The following is a 25,006-nucleotide window of genomic DNA, read 5'->3' on the forward strand; positions in this document are numbered from 1 at the left end:
GATTCCGATCTCTGGTTTTTCTCCCTTTCCCTCCTGCCCTCTGAAGCCTTCCTGTAAGACTTTCCTCACCCTTGTTCTCTTTCTAGGAGCTTGTATTAGTCAAGGCTCTCCAGAGAAACAGAACCAATAGGATGCATCTCTGTCTCTCTCTGTCTCTCTCTCTGTCTCTCTCTAGCTCTATATAGATATACATATATTTTATTCTTTTATTCTATATATTTTATTCTTTAAAATCTATCTTCTATCTATCTATCTATCTATCTATCTATCTATCTATCATTTAGCTAGCTAGCTAGCTAGCTATCTTTACTTAAAGGAATTGGCTCACACAATTGTGGAGCGGACAAGGTTGTAATTGGTGAGGAAAGCCGACAGACTTTCAGAGAAGAGAAGAGCCTACGTTGCAGTCTTGTGCCTGAAGGCAGTCTGGAGAGAGAATTCCTTCTTTCGGGGATGGGGGACATGAGCCTTTTTCTCTTAGGACCTTCACCAACTGGCTACATCAAGGAGGTTAATCTGTTTTATTCAAGGTCTGCTGATTTAAATGTTAATCGTACCTAGAAACTCCCTTCACAGCAACGTCTACATTGGTGTTTGACCTAACAAGTGAGTGCCATGGGTTAGTCAAGTGGACTCAGAATTGATCATCACTGAGTTCTTTGAAGCAACCTGGAGTTCACTGCGCTTTTGTTAATTTCTGAGAACAACAAGGCTCAGGCGCTGGGACCCCGGGGAACACCAAGAGCTTCTTCAGTTCCCCTCAAAAGGGAAATCTGCCCCCGCTTCAGTGTTTTCTTCAAAAAACCGATTGGCACCACCAAACAGACTGGGGTGGTAAGTCTTGGTCTCTGGCTTTTAGGCCACAGCCCCTGACTTCCAGATTCAGGAGGAGTATGTTCTGGGCTTTTGTCTTCTCCCACATTGTTCCTTTTCAGAAGCATGAACTCCCTTCCTCCCCTCTGAATTCCTCTGGTGCTTTGTACCTCACTCGGGGCACCTGCAACTTTGGATCCTGCCTTGTAGTCGATGTACATTCTCTTGCCCCATCTAGGCCCCCGGCCAGATCTGTAAAAGTTCTTGAAGGCAAGGGTGGGGCTCATACTTCTGAATGACTGCTCTACTGCCGGGACACTGCTGCTTCATAAACATTGCTTATTGGAGAGACTTTGAAAGGCTGATTGTCTGTGTTGTTTCTTGGGCAGGAATGTGATTGGTGTTAACCTCAATTAAGCCTGTGTAAGAAGGGCAGGAGACAACTTTACGCCTACTACACTGACAGGCAGAACTCTCCTGTTTGGCTTTGAAGGTCATATACCTGGGCAGTCAACATAACTCTTGCTGCTGAATTAGGCTATAAAGACAGCTGTGCCTTTCATTTGCAGAAAGACCTTCACTCAGCTTGGGGTGGGGGACATGCCACAGAAGGGTCAGAACTGATAGCTTTTTTTATTTTATAGAGTTAAAAAAATTTTTTTAATGTTTATTTTTGAGAGAGAGAGAGAGAGAGAGCACAGAGGATGGGCAGAGAGAGGGAGACAGAGAATCAGAAGCAAGGTCCATGCTGTCAATGCAAAGCCCGACGGTGGGGGGGGGGGGGGCTCAAACCCACAAACCATGAAATCATGACCTGAGCCGAAGTTGGATGCTTAACCGACTGAGCCTCCCAGGCGCCCTGTAACTGATAGCTTTGTAGGGCGGGCTGCTGGACGTGCTGGCAAATCTGTCAGATTAACTATGTTAGTTCCTGTTAGTGCTGTCACAAATCACCACAAACTGAGTGGTTTAAACAATGCGGATCCATCAGAATTTTAGAAGTGTGACACAGATCTCACTGGGCTAAGTTCAAGGTGTTGGTAGGGCTGTGTTCCTTTCTGCAAGCTCTGGGGGAGAATAATTTCCTTGCCTTTCCTTGATGATATACAGTGCTCTCATTCCTTGGCTCATGGCCCCTATTCTCCATCTTCAAAGCCAGCAATGGTGGGAGGGCCCTTTGTACATCACATCACTCTGTCCTCTAGTGCTCTTCTCTTTTTTCCACTTTTAAGGACCCTTGTGACTGGGCCCACCCAGGTAGTCCTGGAGAATCTCCATCTCAAAGCACTTACCTTAATCACACCTGCAAATTCTCCCTTGCCATGTAACATAGTCACAGGTTCTGGGGATTGGGATGTGGACATCTTTGGGGATCCATTATTCTGCCTACCTTAGTAGTCCTATGATTTCCATTTAAAATAAGTAATTAGTATAAGATATGATTTTAAATGGAAAGGTATAATGATTTCACTAGTTTTAACAATGCTAGGGTTTTTGAGATATATTTATGTTTAATTTATTAAATGTAATAACTTATTAATTTACTTGGGAGTGTTTTACTTATTAGGGCTGATGCCTACCTGAGCAAAAATGTGATGTGTATATATATATATATATATATATGCACATCACATGTGCTAGATTTATAATTGTAGCTTTAACATGTTTAAAGGAATTTTCATTAAGTGTATGAAAGGAACTTGTTTTTTTAAAATTTATTTTTTAATGTTTATTTTTTTGAGAGACAGAGAGAGACAGAGCATGAGTTGGGGAGGGGCAGAGAGAGAGGGAGACACAGAATCTGAAGCAGGCTCCAGGCTCTGAGCGCTCAGCACAGAGCCCGATGCAGGGCTCGAACTCATGAACCGCGAAATCATGACCTGAGCTGAAGTCAGCCACTCAGCCAACTGAGCCACCCAGGCACCCTGGGACTTGTTTTGTAAAAGGACTTTGGTCTATTCAACTTGAGTTTATCAAACAGTAATAAAAGCCCCTCTTCTTTTGTATGAAAATTTACTAGACTTGTAAAGATTTAGTTGAACTTAAAAAAAAAAACCTTCATGAAAACTAGGTCTCTACATTTGGTATTTTTTCAACTACCATTATTTGTAACTGAGAAGCTGTAAATAGTTCTATGTCCATCAACTCACACTGATTCTTATTCGAGTGGAGGGTAAGTACGTGGTCAGTGAGATTTCCAAAAGCATTTTGTGAGTGTATGTGTGTGTTAATTCATTCAGCCCCTGCACTGTGCTGGGGACTATGATATAGCCCCCATGTTAGACTACAGTGTAGCAAAGTCTAGATGCAGGGAAGGGTTATGGGAGGTGAGATTTATTCAGTTGGGGAGGCTTTAGGGAGGAGGTGGCCCTAAGGGGTAAAAGATACTTATCTGTCAGAGGCAGGGGAAGAGTATTCTAGGTGGATGGAGTAGTCTGAGCAAAGAGTGCATGGGATATTTTGCGAATGGTGAGCTTTTGTGATCCTGGTGGAAATTAGGAAAAAAAAAATCTCTTGGGGCGCCTGGGTGGCTCAGTCTGTTGAGCCTCCAACTTGGGCTCAGGTCACAATCTCCCAGTTGGTTCATGAGTTTGAGCCCCACATCCGGCTCTCTGCTGTCAGCGTGGAGCCCACTTTGGATCCTCTGTCTCCCTGTGTCTCTGCCCCTCCCCTACTCGCTCTCTCTCAAAAACAAATAAACATTAAAAAAAAAATCTCTGATTACTCTCATGCGCCTTTTACGTCATTTTCCGATGGAGAGTTAGTGGCAGGCAGGATCAGTGTGTGTTCCAGAGTAAATGTGTTATTAAGTCAGTCACTCTGTCGGTCACCCGAGCATATCACACCTAACTGGAGAGAGATGCAGAGCAATTCCCAACCTAATTATCAGACCCTTGTCGCTCAGGGACTGTTAACTGTTAACATTTAATGAGCATTTATTGAATGTGTGTGTGGCTCCACACATTTTACTTGAGGTAGTTCACATAACCCTCCCAACCCCAGTCATAGATTTATTTTCACCATTTTGGAGTCTAGGACATTGGGACCTAGAGGAGTCAAGGGGGCCAAGGTCACACTGCAGGTAAGCGGCAGGACCATGATCTGAACCCTGCACAAGCCATTCCCTCTTTCTGAAGTGCTCATGACCTCACTCTTCTGGAGGAGGCTGTTTCTCACATTCTGGGCCTCAGCTTCAGTATCTCTTGTTGGAGAGACCCCCCTCCCCCCCGCCCCGGCACAGCTGGTCCAAAGCAGGTCCCCTTGACATTCTGCATCTCAGCCCCTTGTTTACTCTCTTTATAGCACTTCTTATGAATTAAATATTTTCCCACTTGCTTTGTGTGTGTCTGTCTTTGTTTTTCCTGCTAGAATCTAAATTCCATGAAGGCAGGGACTGTATCTGTCTTGTTCACCATGCTATTCCCAGTGCCTCGCACAGGGTCCAGCATATTGTAGCTGTTCAATAAATGTTGATGAAAAAACTGATACTGATTTCACATCTCACTAGTCCCCAATCATTCTATTATACACAAGTAAGTGGAAATATCCCATTTAAGCACAGTTCTGTCTTATTGACTGAGGCTGGTACTCAGCAGCAAAGTCATTTTTCTACATATCCCTAGAAATTTTACAACAACGGTAACAAGTTTCTGGGACAAGGCATATAAGCCTTACGAGGCAAAAGATAAATGTAGTCCATGTGCTCAGAAAGCCAACTTGAATTGGCACGCACCAAAATGCACCAGCGTGTTGTTGGAAAAACATTTATTGCAATTCAGTGTCAAAAAAATCTTTACAAAAATATGCCACCGTCTGGTACAAACAACTATAAAAAAATCAATTCATCATGCAAGAAAAGTGTGCAAATAATTTATACAGGAGGGCTTAGCTCACACAATATTAAATAAACATTTTTTGTATGTAATTAGTCTAACCTCATACTTTTAGTTACAATGTTCAACCCCTTATAGCATTTTTTTATTGAAAGGAGTAAAGCTTCTCGACTTAGGACGTGGACTTGAATATACACCCCCTTTAGCCAGGGTTATTGGCACTTGGTAGAATAAAGATAGTGCCAAGAGTTCGCAGGAATAGACTAGTACTTGGAGCCTTCTGTTTAACAGACTTGTACATCGTTAATTAAACAAACATTGCTATACTCAAAGACAGAAAAAGTCATGTTCAGACTCCAGAAGTAATGTTGTAGCAGATGGAGTTTTAAGAAGTTCAGAGATTTGGAGCAGCTATCCATTTTTGGACAAATGGAGCAGGACCTGAGTTTTGAGAGATTTCTCAGGAGGCTTTGTTTGCTGAGTTCAGAGACACTTTGAAAAATGTCCAGCAGACAAAGTCAGAAGTATCTGTGGTCCCTCGCTCTTTGCTGCCTCTTGGAGTAATCCCTCTTTGCTTAGTGAAGATGAGGTTTAGCAGAGAGTGGGAGGGTCTGCACTGGGACAGAAGCTCACTGGATCTCATGCCAGGTGCCGGAAGATGGGGAGATGAGGGTATGGATTAAATGTACCTCTTAGTCTAAGAGAGGAAATATCTGCTTGGTTCCCAAGCTTGGTTTCAGAACCTCAGTTTCTAGAAAGCAAGCTGGCCGCTCAGCCGTTTTCTGTCTTAAGGGCCACTTTTGGAATTAAAATGCAAGTACCCAGGGAAAAGTAAATTTGTCAAAACATGCTGCTTACTTTATGGCGAGCAGGTTGTACTCACTAGAATGCTGTCCTCACAATAGAGTCAGAGGTTTGTAAAAATGTTAAGTGGCTCCAGGGAGAAATGTGAATTTCTCCATAGAGAACCAGGGGCTTAAAATATTTGGAAAAGATAATGGCCACATGCCTAACACCGGACTCTCATGCTTGCCTTCCACGGCGAAGGTGTTGAGAAGATTCAGGTCAGGTATCATGTGTCTCCAGACATAGCAAAAGATGCTGGGTAGGGGGCACAAAGTAAAGACCTCAGAAAGTCCCAGGTTTATACTCAGCTCTACCACTGAGTACCAGATGGGCTCAGACTTGTCCCCTGAATATTGTGCACCCATTACCTCATGCTGAAAGGCAAGAAGGAATGCCAGACTCCACAATCTTTCATTTCCCTTCTAGCATTAAAGTCTGGGATAGGAGTTTCCTTCCTTTGGAAAACCACAGAGGGTTTACTCTTCTTAAAAATAAAAAAAGAAATAAAAAAAAAAAAAAAGAAAAGAAAACCTGTAGAGAAAACGTGGAGTTTAAAGGAGTTACGATCTTGTTTACTGAAGACATCAAGAGCCCAAGATATATCAAAGAGCCACGGCTTTGCGTTTGTCTAGAGGTCCAGGGTGTTTCTGAGGTCTGTTTAAACACTAATAGGATTTTAGGCCAGCATCCAGTCAGAAGGATGGTTCACAGACTCAGATAGTTGGAAACAGATAAAAACAAAAAACAAACAAAAAAAAAAACCCAGATGTCCACATAGAATATGTTTGATATAGTTTAGTTAAAAAAAATTAACACATAAAATTACAGTTTAAAAAAATTCACACAAAATAGAGTGCATAGCAAAACATTATTGCCCTATAGCCTGGCAGAAAAATATAAACTCAGGTGCATATTTTATGATAAACATTGTATTGAGTGCTACAAATGATACATTGTTGAACATGTCTTGAAATGATTGACCTTGTGAATCACTCCACTTGCTTAGACAAATGATACTCTAAGCCCCCTCCCTTCTCCCACATAGAAAACAACAGAAAAACAGAGCCTCTGTTAATCGTAGGCTCCTTATGAGCAAAGTTTTTGAATCCACGGAGAATCATGGTGGTAACACAGTACACAACTTACCAAGTCATGTCCCCAAGGAAGGCCCACTGTTGCTGAGTGTTCTGCAATGTCAACCCAGCGCATCTCAAGTATCTCCTCCCAGCCACTTCAATATAAAATTGATCATTACTGAACAAATGTCATCTCATACCCGATGCCCTGGGGATGTTTTTCACTTTGTATTTTATGCCACTTACCCTCCCACGCCACTGATCTGTCTCCTCAGAGTAATAGCATTAATAATGCAACCTGGCTTAAGATGTCATTGGACCTTCTTCCGGATCTTGCTATGAAGTGAGCACTCACATATTCTTTCCCCAAACGTTGTGCCTTACTCTTAAGAGACTCTAGGCTCATACACCTTTATGTTGGACCAGCTCATCATACAGAACATCCCTGTGGACTTCCTCACACTGCCCTGGACACACTCCTTCTTTCTCTGGAAGTCCGCATTACTTCATAGTCGACATCAATTTCAAATTCTACATCACAGGGTTGGGGTCAGGGGTAGTAGGTAGGTACAGCAAAGAGAGGAGAGCTTTCTATTTCTTCCAGCAATTTCCATCATCCTGTCCCTCTGGCTTTTAGACCAGTAGTTTGGGAGACAGGGATTCTTTGTGTGTTTTGTTTTGTTTTGTTTTGTTTTGTTTTGTTTTGAGGTTAGGTTGTCCCGAGAGGGTTTGCCAATAGAAATTCTCTAGATGATTGGTACCCAGGGAACAAGTATTTTCTTTTTCACTCACTTTACTTACATGGGAGGCTCTGACCATGCTTAACAGCTGCCATGTGGTGCCAACACAGATGCCCTGCACCCACTATGTTCTTCTCCAATGCCTTCATACAAACCACAGCATCAAAGATAGGCCATTTCTATTCCTTCCCCCGTCCCTCTCCACCTGCCATTTCCTTTCTTATTCTCCTCTCCCAATGAAAGAGAACCAAGAGCATTGGTTTCTTCTCTTTTCTTCCTTAAAATTTTTCCTTGACTCTGTTTCACACCACCTCCAAAAATGCCAACAGAGATGGGGAGAGCCCAGAGGCACCATCAAGGTAAACATCTCAGAAAACCATAACCCCACCGCTTGGCAGTAGGAGTCATCCTGCACAGATGTGCCTTGCTGCCTGGCAGATGATGTGCAATTGTGGGCATTGCACAAAGTCCAGATGAGACTGGTTTGGCAGTTTTGTTCTGACAGTCGAAAGCAGGCAACATTTCCGGGACTGTAAACCTGAGGGTACCCAGGAGTTTCCACCTCCCTGATCAGCACGAAGGGGCAGAGGTCATGAGTTGATGGGCAGATGTGGAAGGCCATGGATGCCTAAACCTAAAAATGTCAGAGCTAAAGGTTCCAGCATCTAGAGCAACAATTAACCCAGCTCTGCCCCACATCTTTAAGGAAGCTGAGACATTTGAGGGCACATCTCTGAATTATAGAAGTGCCAGCTTTTTATTCCCCACTTAGGCCCTGCATCCTCATTGTGACTCTGACTAAGGGGGGAAGGGGAAGCAAAAATCCCATCAGGTAATACAGGGGTTCCTAAAGCTCAACCTTACCCAACAAAATCTTACTCTTTAATATTTGTCACAGTGGGGAGAATTTAAATTCAATTTAATTTTCTCTTCTGTCAGGGGTGATGAGGAAAAGAAATGTGGAGACACCCTGGGGTGTAGACACAGGCATTGCAAAGTGAGGGGACTAATGGTTGACTTCTCTTTGGGATGCTGAGTCGTGGACTGTGCACTGACGGATGGGCATGAAGGGACTTCGCATCACCGGCTGGTCCCTTGCCTCGTTTCTGTACGTGCTTAACCATCTCTCCCCTCATCTGGTCACTCCAAGGTTCAACCCCTAAGGATACCCTGTTCTTCAATGTGAATGTGAGCAAGTTTCCTATCTCTGCTTCACCTATGTGCCAAGGCCATGCAGAGTGGCAACTTTATTTGCGTGAGAGAAAAAAAAAAAAAGCATGAAGCAAATACAACTGCCAAGATATGTACATTGTTGTAGAAAAGCAAAGTTCTATAAAAAGTAAAAAAAACCAAACATCCCCTACCCCATCCCAGGAATATTTGACAATGAACTCATTAAGTCCTGAGATTCCCTTTCCTCTACACAGCTACCTGCTGATATTTGCCTCGCAAGATCCCCAGGGGTATGTAGCAAGTGTAGGATGAACTCACAGTACTTCTGTTCCCTGTGATTGGAACTCCAGGCTTTCTCTTGTCATCCTTGCAAGAAGTGCTAGCTTAGGTTGACTGAATTTTGATGTTGGGCAAAAAGAAAACAAAGCCCCTCAACTCATCCCCTGTCATGAGGAACAGCAGCTGGAAACACGTTTAACTGATATGTAAAACCTGTTTTACAAGCTTTTATCAGCACTCCGGCTCCGACCAGTCCACAGATATGCTTATCCGTGAAGATATTCCAGGAAGCCCAGACAAACCAAGAAGTTAAACAGGAATAGAAAGTCTTCACAGCTATTGGGTGACTAATTCTATCTTTTCTGCGGTAGGACTTCCTCCGGGACTGTTTTTAATTGGCCTTATGTTGCCCTGAATGAGCTACAGCACGAAAGGGAAAGAGGCATACGCGCTGTGGGGCTGTTCTAGAAAAGAGGCAACTCTGAAGAAGTGCTTCTTCGCCTAAAAAGGAAGTCTCAAGCATGATGAGGATTGCCTCCAGTATCCCTTTCCTATTTAAACCACTTTCAGGTGATGAAAAACCAAGAAAAACAGACACTGCCTACTGGACAATGCGCTTTGTCAGAGAGGGCATTGCATACTTTCCGAGGTAGACTATTGTGTGACATATTTGCAAGATAAGGCCTTGTGCCCACACGGGTTAAGATGGGTGGTGCTTCCTTTGCCTTTTTAAAACAAACCCCCCAAAATCGAAACCAAAGCGCGGGGACTTCTCATATATAACGAAGTTTTCTTCTCTTCCTTTCTTTAAGCAACTTTTCACATTGTAAACAGAGAGTGTTCTATCTTGTATTCGAGTTCTGCCCTTTTCTTCCACATCCCTAGGGAACTACAAAGGCATTTCAGTGAACGTCAGGGAAATTCCATTTTCACCGATGAAACAATTCCTGCCCTTATAGTCTTGCCGGCAGATAGGGAAAAAATTTATTTACAGTATTTCTGATTTTCCATACCAATTCTAATGAGAAGTCCATGGTCTTAAATTCCCAGCCAGCAACTGCATCTCTCCGCTTCCAACATCCTCTCAGTGACTTATCTCAGAAGTTTTGAGCCAGCATTTCAAATGTACACTATTTACAAATGAAGTGTCCAAACTCCGTATTCCCAAGAATCCAATCAGCCGGGGAACCCGTCTGAAGTGTCATCATGTGCTGGGATTCAGAACTTGAACAAGTTGATAAAGTCCTGGGGTGAAAGGGAAACGGAGCAGCTCTCTGGGTTATTGGCTGTGCACGGGTGGTCAGTGCCCTGGAAAGGAACATCATGGGTAGGTTTAGGTTCTCAGAAGCATCCTGCTGGCTTGTTAGCACCGTGAGTCATTTCCCAACCTCACAGCAACATTCCTCTGTCAAGAATGCCGTGAGTTATGCAAAACTAGAGAGCTGTGTGTGTGTGTATGCCTATGCCCAAAGAGATGGGAGAATTTGCAGGTGGGTGGGATGCATAAAAATATATATATATACACACACATAAAATATACATACATAAATATAAAAAATATATATATGTAAGGGGGTGGAGGAAATGAATGTCTCTGAAAGTTTTTTTCCCCAGGCACTGACTCAGTTTCCCTACACCTTCAGCTGGGGGCTGCAGAGGGGAAGAGCAGGAAAGGAGTAGGAAAGGCTTTGGCAGTGCTGCTGGCTCCTAGGGGCTGGGCTGGGGGTCTGTGGCAGCCACCGGAGACACATACCTTCCAGGAGAGAATGTGACAGTGTCTGCAAAGCTGAAGGGTGTCTCCATACTGCTCTTTCCGTGGGTAACATCGCACAAGTTTAAAATACATCTTCTTCCAATCCAGCTGTCCTTTGTCTGACAAAATTAATCGCTTGCGGATCTAAATTGCAAACAAATACAGATAGTTGCAGAAGAGTTCATCAAGAACATGGCTTGTGGTTTTCTGGTTCTGAAAAGTTCTGTTCCCACCCTCCTTCCCCCTTTCTCATCTGTGTCCTGCAATTTCCAGGGAAAAAATAGCCAAGATATAAAGAGGGAACTTCTGAGCTCTACCCAGTTATTAAATGGTAGCTTTTACCAGTCTTTAAAAGAAACAGGTGGATGGTGACATCTTACTAGTGACCTCTACTAAATTATATTTGGATGGTCCTTTAAAGTTTAGGTAATCTCCATAAACACCTTCAATCTTTTCTTAGCTGTACACTTGAGTGATTATTTCCCGGGAAATGCGGTGACTCCTTGGCATAGTGCCTCTAATCTAGATCTAAATATTAGTGGCTTCATGAACAGAACTTGTTGAACTCACATGTCTATATAAAGAAGTTGGGGGGAAAAAATCTGAGGCAGCACGAGGAGGGGAAACAGGACTCCTTGGGTGTCACAAGGCCCCAGTTCAAATTCAGATCCAAGGCCGGTTTCTTCACCTCGAGAGCCATTCCCCTAGTTTGGACAGTCACTTAGCCACCTGTGGTCTGAGCCCCCTCATCTGTTTAAAGTGAGCATAATGATACCTACTCCACCCTGGGTCATTAGACTAAAATGAAATAATATCTGTAAAAGTACATCAGCTGTAAAATATCATGAAAATAAGTGACTTTTGTAAGTTACCTTGTTATAGAAAAGGAGGATTGATGCCACTTTAGGAACTTTTAAAAAATGTTTCTTTTTGAGAGAGAGAGACAGAGAGAGAGAGAGAGAGAGAGAGAGAGAGAGAATGAATGCAGGGGAGGGGCAGAGAGAGAGAGAGAGAGAGGGAGAGAGAGAATCCTAAGCAGTGCAGAGCCTGAAGCCGGGCTCTATCCCATGAACTGTGACATCAGGACATGAGCCCAAATCAAGAGTCAGATGCTTAACTGACTGGGACACCCAGGCACCCCCTTTATGAACTTTTTAAAGCAAATTGCAAAGTGTGCATATAGGTTAAAAATGTAAGTTGGTGGGGGAGCCTGAGTGGCTCAGTCAGTTCAGCATCCGACTTCGGTTCAGGTCATGATCTCGCGGTTCGTGGGTTCAAGCCCTGCATTGGGCTCTGTGCTGACAGCTCAGAGCCTAGAGCCTGCTTCAGATTCTGTCTCTCTCTCTCTCTCTCTGCCCCTCCTCTGCTCACATGTTGTCTCCATCTCAAAAATAAACATTAAAAAAAAAGTAAGTTTTTTTTTTTTTCTCATCAAAATCACCTTAAGGGAAACCCTCACATACGTTATTTAGAAACTCCCTGTACTGTTGCTTTCCAGTTGGCCAGGAAGCCCTGGAGGGTGGGCACCCATGCCTAAAGTGCGAGAAGAATGCCAAGGACGTCTGAGGGTGGGGGACAGAGAAGGGAGAGAAGGAAGGACTGCCCGCTGGGCCCCCTGACCTGCCGCTCAGAGAAGTGGTATTGGCAGAGCTTTTTCCACAGCAGACGGTCCTCACTGAGCACGTGCAGGTCAGGAGCCACCTGGCCCAGGCTGACCAGGTCCCGCCCGTCACTCAGCCTCTGCATGATGTTCAGTTGTAGGCATAAAGGCAGGTCGGTGAAGGTGAGGCCCTTGAAGGCAGGCTGTGGGGAGAAGGAGGATGTTAAGTTGTGGGTTGCAGGGTGGGAGGGCAGCGGATCACCAGGTGACACCCTCCAGGGATGCAGCTGTCCCCTCGTCCTCTACCCTCAAGTTGGTTTTTTGATCAGAGATTAGAAGCAGCAATTCTCCCCGCTTTAAATGCAGAAATGCCCTAAATGCAGGACCCGTGGCCGAGACCCACAGGAACAGCCCTGAACAGCTCGAGCTGAATGGTGCCAGAGGGATTTTCCTGAGATTGACAAAGCTTTATACTTTTAACGATCCTCTGAACAGCACAGCACATGTTCGATTCTGGTGCTCCACTCAATTCACTCCGCGACGAGATTCGCTACCTTCTTCAAGGGCGGGGTGCCTGGGACGGGGCGCCACCCGCCCCTGCCGCCTGAGTTGACTCTGTCACTGCCCCTCCTGACAACCCATCTCTAAGCGGGCTTTCTCACCTGTGCCCAAACATGCTGCCCACGGGCCCCTGCTCTCCCCAGGCCTCTCTGCCCATCCCAATTACTTTCCCTCAGATCCAGCGTCTTCTTGTTTCCTCCGAAAGGCCTTTTACTGCGTTTGTGACTACCCCAGCCCTCTTTCACTGCATCTTCCTGGAACTCCCATGATCTCTCTCGGGCACTTTTGGAACCAGTGCCTTTTTGTTATGTAAGGCATTTTCCCAAAGAAAGCTTAATGGAACGTTCCTGCTGAAGGTAAGCTCCACGGGGGCCGGACTTTTTGTCTTTTGTCATTGCTGTCTCCTTTGTGCCTAGCATAGAGTGGCACCCAATAAGTACCTGAGGGATGAACAAAACCTTAATAATTAAGGAGGTAAAAAAAACAGCAACAAAAAGACCCTGTGCCTGGGTGTATGTGCACATGCATGTGCGCTTTGGAACTAACTCGTCCAGAACCTTCTGACCTAAGTGACACCATCCATTCCATCCATTAGAGCATCTCTCTTCAAACCTAGGGCTCCATGGGACATTTAAAAAACTCTTTGTGGATAATAATACACAGGCTATTAATCAGAAACCTCTACTATAAGCCTGAACTTTAATTTTGTATTTACTGTTTAATTTTACATTTATTGTTTAAATTTTGATGGGCTTATGTTACCCCATCTACACTTTGAACCTTGAAGGGGGGGGGGGGTGGGGTCTAATTTCATATCCCTTGCAGCCTAGCCCAGCACAAACCACCTCTTTTGAGGGCCTGCTGTGGCCTGGTACTGGAGTTGGAATGGGTTCCTTAGGCTGGCAAGATACTCAGAAACATAAGCAAATAATTATAGAGCAGTATGTTAAGTGCTGACCAGGAAGTAAGCACAGAGTGCTCTGGCAACAGTCTGTATGGAGGAGGTCCTCAGTAGTATTTGCTGATATGTCTTGAACAGCATCTGGATGCTGCCATTTGGATACAAAGTCAGCACAAATCATCCAAAATTGTGGTTCTTTGTCCTTCTCACGCTAGACCTGGGTGTGCTCTTGATTTTGGACTATGGACATTTTTAGCTCAGTGCTCTGTCACATCTGGCGGTGGGGGGGGGGGGCGCGTTCAAAGGAAAAAAATAGAGGATGAAGAAGCCCTTCCTTAGCTCAGGGAAAACTATCTTGTCAAAGGGTATTGAGTCCCCTCCTCAAATTTTTAGGGAACTACTCTGTTCGAGGGACACCAAAGCCCCCCCGCCGCCCAGGATTCCAGGGGGTATGCAGTCTTATTGACTCCCACCTGTGTCCCTTGCCAAGCAGGAGAGGTGTGTAGAGGGAAGGTGGGAAGTGGCAGGGGGCCTTGGGAAGTTGGACTGTGGAGAAGAATGGCAGGTGACATGGGAGATACACCGAATGGACAAGCAGATCTGGATCCCAGGTGTCCTTGGGAACTCTGGGTCTCAGTTTCCCCATGTCCAAAATGAATGAGCTTAGAAGACTCTGATGATCCCTTCTAGCTCCGACAATCTCGGATGTGGATCGGCTTCAGCCTCTTAACTCATCAGAAATGTCTATGACTTGACAATTTAAATTGTTCAGGCTGCTGGGCTGAACTTTCAATTGTTTGCAAAATTCAGGACTTTGCCGGGCTGCTGAAGGCTCTAGACCTATTTGTCGTTTATCATCTGCTGGTGATCATGTGAGCTAATAAAACTGCCATGACATTTTCTTTTTGTTTCCAGCACTTCAAAGCATCTACTTTTTTGGTTAAAACTCCCAGGCCAATTATTACATGAACTCCTATTAAAGTCCACTTGGCAGAGTTCACTCTCAAATTTTCAAACCTGAACTTTTCCAAAATATTTGCCCAGACCCCATGCTGAGCCCTTACTCCTGATAAATGGTTTTAACTGCTTATATGCCTTCTTCTTTTTGAATGTAAATATATAAGAAAAATAAGTCACTCTTGCTCTTCCAGTCAAGCATTTGGCTAAAATCCTTTTAGGGGTGCCTGGGTGGTTCAGTCGGTTAAGCATTTGACTTCGGCTCAGGTCATGATCTCGCGGTTGGTGGGTTTGAGCCCCACATAGGGTTCTGTGCTGACAGCTCAGAGCCCAGAGCCTGCTTCAGATTCTGTCTCCCTCTCTCTCTGCCCCTCCCCCACCCATGCTTGCTCATGCACACCCTCTCTCTCTCTCTCTCTCTGAAAAATAAACAAACATTGGGAAAAAAAAATTCTTTTATGGATTCTCTATATCCTCTACATGCTCCCAAACCCTGCCTTGCCCACAGCACTCTGTGGCTCTATTTGATTTTTCTCCCCTCCAAACCAGTTCTCTTTTTTTTTTCCCCTTCATCCTTTATCCTATTAATTATTTTTGCCAAACAACATTGGCTCCATGTAATTAGAGATGAAATTTTGAAGGGAAATGAGATTATATGCCGGGAAGACAGTGCTAGGACTTTGGCAAATAGAAAGCAATTAGTGTGAATGTCACCTTAACACTTTTGTGTGATAACATACTTCTCTTTGGTCCAAACTGTTAACAAGTTGGCTTTAAAATACAGTCCACACTGAAGTAACGAAGTCCCTTCTCTCTTTCTTTCCTCCAGAGAGTTGGGCATTTGTGTGACAAGCTCTTTAGGGCTCCATGGGTTCCCATCACCGCTCTCAAAATCGCTGGCTCAGAGCAAGGAGGGTTGGGAAGGAGGGCAGAGGGGAGCAGAGAGTATGGGTAGAGGCGCGGTCTCTGTAGCCAGGCCTGAGGTTCAGTCCCCATACTGCTACATCTGATCTGTATCAAGGCACCAGCCAGCTATTCTTAACTACGCAGTCTAATTTTTCTCATTTACAAAATGAGGAAAAGTATATCTTATAGTGTTGCCGGGCAGGGTGGAAGAGATAATGCACAGAAGTACTTAGCCCAGTGCCCAGTGAAAATGAGCTATCATAAAGACCCCTACTTACAATTATTAATTAATACAATATGAAAGACTTGGAAGAAAGCCGGCCACAGAGTGAGCCATTAGTAATAATAAGAGCTGACACATTTAAAGACTTACTACATGTCAGGCACTGTTCCAAGTACTTTCTATAGGTTATTAAATCCTACACTAGGGCTAGGAGATCAGTATTACTGCCTTTATTTTCCAAATGGGGCCCGGAGATGCTGACTAACTCACCCCAAATTCTGCAATTGGTAAATGTTTATCATCATCCCTAACCCAGGGCAGTATTTTCCATCTATATTCCCCCAAACACTGCACGAGTTATTTCAGGCAGGTGGTGGGGGACTTCCCTTCAATTGTTCATCCATTCGTCTCAGATTTACTGACTGCCTTCTGCTCTGAGCAAGGAAGAGGGAACAGAGAGGGAGCAAGATGGTGGGGTCTTTCCCTGCGGTGCTCAGAAGCCAGTGGATGGAGGCAGGGAAGTGGAACCAGGCAGGAGATAATTTCACATAGCAATAACCACTCTGAAGAAGGTGAGGGGAGAGTGGTTTCCGTGTATCGGATGGTCTGGGGAGGCGGGACCAAGCTTGGAAGGGGCAGGGAATAGCTTGGCCTGGCTGTAGTGCCAGGAGCAGAGGGGCGAGTGAGATGAACTTCCGTGTCTGATCTGTCCTGCACAGGATTGCGCTGGATTTAAAAGGTTACGAAAAGCTGGATCATGGAATAAATAGTTGGAAGAAAGCTGGATTGAAAAGAAGTTTGGAAATCTCTGACGTTAAGAAAGCTTTGCCGTGTGAGGAATAGAGAGTCCCGGTTTTGACCTAAGTCACTGGGCTTCTCTGGTCCCCACTCCCCTCTCACTCCATGAAGGGTTAGAGTAACTACAATGGCTATCTTCCGGTGTCCATGGGTCAATTAAGGGGGTGGTTCTAGGTAAGTAAGCCCATGGGGCTCCTGTGGTGTGGACAGAGGGAACAGAGGCAAGCTCTAGGCAAGTGTGATCATCTAAACAGTGTCCCAAATTCCCCTGGGAGAAGATGCCCTTGAGACAAATGGGACTTGCTCATTTAGATCACTGGCTGGGTAATTCTCTCCTGGGCTTAGACCAAAAAAAAAAAAAAGTATTAAGTCCAGGCTACACAGAATACCAGAAATCAGGTAGAAGGTGTAAGTGAATTTCTGGGAGAGATAAGCTGGGAATCTGGGTCACAAGTTCATGTTGTCAAACTATGCCCATACCTGAGAGAAGGGATTGGGGTAAATTATTAGAATCAACTAGGTAAAGGTTCAGAATGTACTCTCTTAAAATAGTCAAATAATTGAGATAGCTTTTGAAAGATTATCTGGGCTTGAGCTCTGCTGTGTGTGTGTGTGTGTGTGTGTGTGTGTGTGTGTGTGTAAGTGTGGGAGTTGTAGCCTACGTGACTAAGGAAGTCACATAATTCTGAGGCTTCTAATTATTCCCCTTGTTTCAGGGTTTGAGAAACTAAGTCTTAGAGAGGGTGTTAACAGCAAAGTCAAGGATGCTACATTTTGAAAACTTTGTTAGTAAAGTAATTATTTAAAAGAGGTCAAACAGGTTTTTTTCATGCTACTGCCTCGAGAGATGGGGCGGACCCAAACTTTATCAGCTTGGGTCCCGGAACCACTTAGAACAGTGCGGTGGGTGATTAGATACGGGAGTCGAGCGCTATGTGAGCGGTCTAAGTATGCCTGTCCATTAGCGAGCCTTAGAGATTACAGCAATGTCTTTCTCACATTTTTGTGTGCCTTCGTCCTGCTGCTCACTATTAAGAAGACAAGAGCTGGGGGCCAAATTATGTTGTAAAAGTCAAAAGACACTACTTATAGTAGTTTCATTGTAATATAGGGCTTTTTTTTTTTTTTTTTTTTTGCTTTGAGTGAGAATTACTCTTCTCTTTCCTACATGTATGTTCACAGTCTTTAACCAAAGGCTTCCTTGTCATAATTATTCATTGGAACTAGAATTTTCAAAAGTTGGCACCAGTTTTCCAAGCCACTGCCATCGTAGCTCTATCATATCCAAGGCAGCATTCCTAGAGCTATAAGGGACAGGTTCTTTAGGAGGAAATGGGCAAAGAGGAGAGATTCCCCCTGTCCCCCACCCCAGATCGAAGTCTCCAGTTTTCCTACCAGGTTTCAGTTCCCACACTTTGATCCTGTTTTGCCAAGTTCTTCTGCTTCCCTCTCCTGGGAAGTTCTAGCCCGCTGCCAGCACCCAAGTAGAAAGCATCAGATCAGAATAGTTGAGACTCTTCCACCACCACCGTGGATTTAAAGTCCTGCCTCGCCGTGGAGGACCCGACTAACGTCTTTACTGCCAGAAGGAAGCCGGGGTGCTGCTGCTTACCCTGGTGATTTGGATACTGTTCAGCTGCTGCTGCCAGTGGAGAATGGTCTCCATCCGGTACACCCACATGTTGATGTTCCCGACCAGCACAGACTTGCCGACTCTCTGGACCAGCGTACATAAGGACGTGTAGAGGGTCTGGAGTAGTTCCCTTATTAGCCTGATGTTTTGCTGGTCTTCGAGGACTGGAGTGGGGGCGGGGGGGGGGGGGGAGGAGAAAAAAATATTAACAGTCGTGATACTGGAAACACTGTATATTTTATAAGTGGGCCTTTCTTCTCGATTCTGCTCATGTTACGTGGGTACTGCCTCCGGGGATGTGGTTTTCTTTCTCACTGTTATTTATTCTACACTTGGCCAAGCTTCTACACTTGAGGTTACTGGGTAGAGTTTCCACTATCTAGGTCCCTCTTTGTTCTCTTCTCCCTAGTTTTCGACAAAGACTCTTTCTCCCTTCACAGTTTTGCCAGCACCAATGGCTCACCTGATTTGAAGGCAGTTTCTTTTGCCCAGCAGTGACATCCTGCCCAGCAAGTGGTCACTCGTCAGGAATGTGAGTTCCAATCCTGTCTGGCTGAGTCTTTGTGTGATTATGGATAAATTACTCTTTCTTATGGGCCTCAGTTTCCCTCTGTGTACAACGACTCAGATGAGCCAAAGATCTAAAGTTTCTTGGGGCGCCTGGGTGGCGCAGTCGGTTAAGCGTCCGACTTCAGCCAGGTCACGATCTCGCGGTCCGTGAGTTCGAGCCCCGCGTCGGGCTCTGGGCTGATGGCTCAGAGCCTGGAGCCTGTTTCCGATTCTGTGTCTCCCTCTCTCTCTGCCCCTCCCCCGTTCATGCTCTGTCTCTCTCTGTCCCAAAAATAAATAAACGTTGAAAAAAAAAATTAAAGTTTCTTTTAGATCAAATAGTGTATGAGTCTATTCTGCTTTGTATATAGCTCAATTTTCTAGGAATTTAGAATCTAGAGGGCTTGGTTAGCCAAGGTTGGGATGTGTGCCCACGTTGAGAAGTTTGAGAGGCTTATAGCAGGGCAAATGGATACTCCTAATAAGAGGATGGGAGGGTGATGGTGTCTCCCCTTTTCACAAGTGACCCTCCTTTCTGAACTGGAATTTGGCAGAAGTGCATCTGGAGTCATTCACTTCCATCCACTCACTCTTCCTTAAATCTAGTGACAGGTCCACTCTATCAGAAAACCCATCTGCCCATCCCCATCTCTATAAAAAGGGGTGAGGGAGAGAGAGAGAGAGAGAGAGAGAGAGAGAGAGAGAGAGAGAGAGAGCGCGCACTCACCTTTCAGTACCACTTTTTCCAAAATGTTCATGAAGTTCTTTTGGGCGATGCCACTCAAGGATGTGAGCTGTGACTTTGCTATCAGTTCCAACAGCTGTGGATAAAAATAGAAGTTGCCAGGCTTAGAACACAGAGACATTTTTCTCCTCTAATCTTTGCTTTCAGGTCACATGACACGTAGAGACAGATCGACAGGGAGAGATAGATGGCAGGCGGGCCCACAGTGCAATAAAAAGCAGATGCTCAAAGTGAAAGACAAATGGGGGGTAATTCAAAACCCAGGAATCAGGCTGAATATTTAATTGCTTTTGTTTTCTTTTCAATATAAAGAGTCTTGCTTCAGCCAGGGTGAATTCATTCTGCCTGTCCTACTTCAGCAAGTGAAGCTGAGGAACTCTAAAGGGAGCAAAACTTCCAATGACCTGCAAATGTTAGAGTCGTACACAATCACTCCCAGCAAGAATTTTTCTACTCCTACTTGAACTTCTTCCCCACCGGCACCAACTACTCTCAAGGCAAATTAAACCTCATGGTCAGTAAGATGCACATTTTCCAAGGAAGGGGAAATTCTTATCCAGAAGTCTCCTGCTCCTGCAGCATTCAGTAAAAATGGCTGTTAATTAGAATCTTCCATTGCACTTAAATTCCTGTGGAAAGAGGCCAATCACAGGAAAAGAGGAATTCAGGGTTGTACTGTATATCTACGTATTTCTGCTTAGAGGCTAGGATCCTTATAACTCCTAACCTTGGGTTCAATTTTTGATTTGAAAATTGAACCACATTGCCCTGTGGCTATGGGCAAGTTACTAAATTTCTTGGTGCCCTGGTTTCATCATCTGTACTAATAATACTCAGAGTCGTCAAGATTGTTGAGAGCTTTGAATGAGGGAATGCCCATAAAGCACAGTGCCTGGCACAAATTAGGTGGAAAATAGAGGTTGGTGTTTATTGAAAGACTGTGTCCCAATCCCACGACCCCCATTATTGCCAAACACAAAGAAATGAAGGTAATAATTTAAGTTGGTGCGTCCCTAGTCTGGTCTTTCTTTGGTAGCAAAATTCTTTACAGATGTGGCAATATTTTTTTTTTTTTAATTTTTTTTCAACGTTTATTTATTTTTGGGACAGAGAGAGACAGAGCATGAACGGGGGAGGGGCAGAGAGAGAGGGAGACACAGAATCGGAAACAGGCTCCAGGCTCTGAGCCATCAGCCCAGAGCCTGACGCGGGGCTCGAACTCACGGACCGCGAGATCGTGACCTGGCTGAAGTCGGACGCTTAACCGACTGCGCCACCCAGGCGCCCCTGTGGCAATATTTTTAAAAAATCTATTAAAAATTCTATTGTTAAAAAATGAAACTTAAGACTGGAAGGGAATCTTAGAGATCATGTAGTTCAACCAACTTAACAGATGAACAAAATGAGGCTCAAGAGACTATCAATTTACTGAGAGCAAGGAGAGGACTCAGCAGAGACCTCAACACACTTGATGCTTTCACGGAGTTATCGAACAAAAGAAGTTGATGTAAAATGAAAATAATCTCCCCAGAGCCCAGCAGGCCCCCAACGCACTCACCTTAGACTTAGAACCAAGACCCTTCTTTGACATTAAACCTTGAATTTCTGCTCCTAGGAAACTTTTCAAGAGCATTTCATCTCCTGGCTAGGCCCCAGCCCAACTTCACTTTGGGTCAATAAACATCGAGTGTGACACTGTTGGAAGCGTTGGAATCAAGGCTGAGGGAACTAGCAAAGTGACATTCTAAGAAGTAGGCTGCAGAGGAGAACCGAAACTTCTGGATCAAAGCCCTAGGCAATTGAAAGAACTTCTGCTTCCAAGACATTTGTTTAAAACTTCTGTCCTCCCGGAGCCCTTTTGGAGCCTGTCAAACCACATACAGACTTTTAATTTCCTGAACATAATTTTGCTTTTAAGTAAAACAAAGCAAAACAAAAAAACCACCCCAAAACCTTTTCCTGCCCGGCTTCTGTATCTCTCACACATGCAGGGAGAAGGAGGTGAGGCAAGGCGGAGGCTGGTTTGTTAAGATTAGTGCTGCTGATCCAAACATGGAAGTAGGAGCTGATCCAGTGCCCACTGAGAGAGGCGAGAAGTACATCCGTAGAGGCCACACCCATGGGCGGTGACCACACCCGATGACCTCTGCTTGTCTGGTTCAGCTCTGTCACCAACCAGCACGTGATAGTCAAGAGAGGAGTGACAAATGGCACCAAGGGAACGGCCAGACCTTGCATTTATCTCCCTGACCAACAACAACCAGATTGAGAAGGCCAGCCTGATGGTCTATTAATACACTGTGCCTCACATGACCAGCATAAAGCAAGATGAAAGAAAACAAAAGCCTTGAGTGGCTCTCAGAATGGCAGTTGGCTGTGCACTGTGACTCATCGTGTGGTGGAATGGGGGAGGGCGGGCGGAGCTCTGCCTGAAATCCATCCAAAACCCAGATTCCACGTGACTACCATCTCTTGAGGGTGTCAGTTTTAATCTTGTCTAAAAACACACCAATCACATGGAGAAGGCAACTCGCAAGGCTATGACTATGCATCTGAGGGAAAACAAAAAGCCCTTTGGTCAGATTGAGATGATGTTTGACTAAGGAAGAAGAGTAATACGGCAGCGAAAATTTCTCCATCGACATCAGGATGACATGTCAACTACGCTATGTTTAACCTGATCTCAAGAAAAAGTCCCTCTTTTCACTGCCAGGCAGTTGTGGGGTCAGGAGAAAAACCCCTGCAATAGGAACACACCCAGCTTCTCTAGCTGGGTGACCTCTACAACTGTCTTTCGTTAGCAAATATTTTCTGAGTGCCCACTCTGTCCTAGCATTGTGGCAGGTGACGTGGATATGACAGTAGGGTCACATGATAGCTAGACGCATGGAGTTTACTGTCTAGCCTGTGGCATAGGTCACTTAACCTCTCAGAGCCCCATTTTCTTCATTTCTAAAATGGAAATGAAAAGACTACCTACTTTACAGGGTTGTTATAAGAGTTAAAGAGATAAATGTGTAAAAACCCATTCTAAATACCAAATTCAAGGCATTATTACTATTATAAAATATTATTTCTTCCTATTCCAGACCCCAATCTTTTAGTGAAGTTTATAGCTGATATCAGGGTTTAGCAAACTTTCTGTAAGAGGCCAGAGAGTAAATATTTTGGGCTTTGTGGGCTATAGGCTCTTTGTCACAACTACTCCGTTTAGCAGTTATAGTGCAAAAGCAGCCTTAGGCAACATGTAAATGAATAGATGTGGCTGTGTTCCAATAAAACTTTATTTACCAAAACAGGTGGGGGACCGGATTTGGTCCTTGGGCCATAGTTTACCAACTTTACTTCGTGCCTCAGTTTCCCCATCTGTAAACCATGCATAATAATAGTACCAACTTCGGAGTTGCAATGAAGATTGTGTTCATAAAGCATTCAGAATAGTGTCTGATACAAAGAATATACTCAAATTGTTATTAGTTTTTATCATAATGCAGAGAATATCACTAGGTAAAATTAATGCCAGGGTGGGCATAGTGAATTAGTAAAGTACAGATGGTTTAAAGATCTTTAGAATCCTTGTATTTCAATTTTATGTATTGTCAACCAAATGCTTAAATGGTTTCAAATTTTAATATCACTTTCTGTCATTTTTATTATGTTTGTGATACATTTTAATAGCTCCCTATCTGTTGATGAATGTTAACGTTGATACGTTTTACGACTTACATAGTTGCATCTACCGTGAGGTCTTATTTTGCTAACGATAAATGGGGGTTTACTACACATCAGTGACTGCACTAAGCACCTCACATGTATGATCTCGCTTAGTCCTCAATGGTAACCTGAGGAGTTAGGCTCTCCATTTGAAAAAGAGGACACTAGCTCAGAGAAGTTAAGTCAAATACCTAAAGTCACACCAGCAGTAGTTAAGTGGTGGACTCTAACCAGATGTGTCTTAACAGAAAACATGTTAAGGACTTCAGCTTTTCAGGGTCGATCAAATTTGCCTCTACGACCAAACTTTAAAACTAGTAGCAATATCACGTATTGCTATATTCTGGGAGACAGGGTCTGGAAATGCCGTATCAATATTACACTGTGACAGGTAATCAGCTTTTACTACTAAGGGAGAAATAATCTGCAGAAAGTATTAACGACATGACTGGGATGGGGCCATTGCTTTGGGTAAACCACTTAGGTCTACTTTCCACAACAGCATAACACTGCAGGCCCCAAACCAGTAGGTAGTATGGTGTGGAGCTAGCGGTAAAGAGGACTTAAATTGATTAATTTTACTTCTGTGTTAAGAGAGCTGTGTGCCGAGGGGAGCAGGACTACATCTAGCAATTTCTTTGCCAAGATGACTTAGCTGGCTGGATTCTTTGCCTCCAGCCACAAGAGAGCAAAGGAAAATGTTCTGTTTGGAAATGGCTCTTTCTTTTCAGCCGGGCAAATTTTAGCCCAGGTGCCAGTAATCTGTGCTGTGTTTAAGGAGAGGCAGGAGGGTAAGGAGGAGGAGGAAAAGGAGGAGCAAGACAGCTCTCAGGCCCCTCCTGAACTCCATGGTATCATTACCACTCCATGGTATCCGGAGTGATTTGCAGTGACTGGTTGTGCAGTGACAGGAATGGGTCTGGGCTACCAGAGGAAGGGATGGTGGTCACCGCATGCCGAAACCACATCCTGCCCTTCAACTTTGGCTCGTGCTCATTTTGGAGACGTCAAGTAGGGGAAAAATCTAGTTGCAAGCAATATCGTATGGCAAATCTTGGAGCGGTTACAACCGCAGTTTGAAGTGGCGTGTGGAACATGACTGGGCAGAAGAGCTATTCCCCTCCTATCTCACTTAACCGAAGAAAGGACAGGTTTCTTATCTTCTCTCACCTTCGGTTCGTCATAGCATTCATACTTAAAAAAATCAGCTTATGTCACTTCTCTGCTTGAAACCCTCAAACAGCTTCCCTTAGAAGAGGATCTAATCTCCTTTCCGTGACTGGCAAGGTCCTCCCTGATGTGGCCTGTGCCCCTCCTCCAACTTCATTCTGTTCTAGCCACAAGGGCCGCCTTTGGTTTCCTGAACAGGCTCAGCTCAGTCCCACCTCCCAGCCTTTGCCCTTGTCACGGCTTCACATGCTGGCTCTGACCCACCCCTCAGGTCTCATTCAAATATCACCTGCTCAGGGAGGCCTTCTGTGACCATCCTCTATGGAAACCTCCCAGTCGCCATTTTTATCTTACTGTGGTTTCATTGTTCCATTTACACATCTCTGAAATGATCTTGTTTCCTTATTTGTTGACTGTCTAATTGGGATATGAACCTCAAGGCTGCAGGGGTTGTTTTGTTTACCAATCGCTCTACCCCCAGCCTGGCACGTTGTAGGCAGTCAACCAATATTTATTTTCTAACACATTTGTCTTTTAGAATCAATGAGCATTGTAGCTGCAAGGGACCTGGGAAAGAGTATGCCCAAATTCCTCCTCTTTGGATCAGGAGGCTCATGATGGTCAAATGACACAATCACGGTCAGTGCTAGATCGTCTCGACTGTTAGGCTGGGACTCATATGGGGTCTGGTCCCAGACGAATGCTTCAGGAGTAAATTACTTATAGTGCAAACAGA

General features: G+C 44.5%; 1 protein-coding gene across 1 annotated transcript in view; it reads right to left on the reverse strand.

The window, feature by feature from the left end:
• Positions 1-4,561: 4,561 nt before the first annotated feature.
• FBXO32 (F-box protein 32) overlaps positions 4,562-25,006 on the reverse strand; it is a 36,445-nt gene continuing 16,000 nt past the window's right edge. The window contains exons 5-9 of the mRNA XM_040494363.1: positions 19,369-19,462; positions 18,072-18,256; positions 12,134-12,316; positions 10,514-10,657; positions 4,562-10,068 (exon numbers count right to left, since the gene is read on the reverse strand). Coding sequence (XP_040350297.1) covers positions 9,979-10,068; positions 10,514-10,657; positions 12,134-12,316; positions 18,072-18,256; positions 19,369-19,462 — 696 coding nt within the window. The 3' untranslated portion in view covers positions 4,562-9,978. The remainder of the gene's footprint in view (positions 10,069-10,513; positions 10,658-12,133; positions 12,317-18,071; positions 18,257-19,368; positions 19,463-25,006) is intronic.

This window comes from Herpailurus yagouaroundi, unplaced genomic scaffold (genome assembly GCF_014898765.1).
Source record: "Herpailurus yagouaroundi ecotype Mexico unplaced genomic scaffold, PumYag 186, whole genome shotgun sequence".
NCBI classification, from domain to species: Eukaryota; Metazoa; Chordata; class Mammalia; order Carnivora; family Felidae; genus Herpailurus; species Herpailurus yagouaroundi.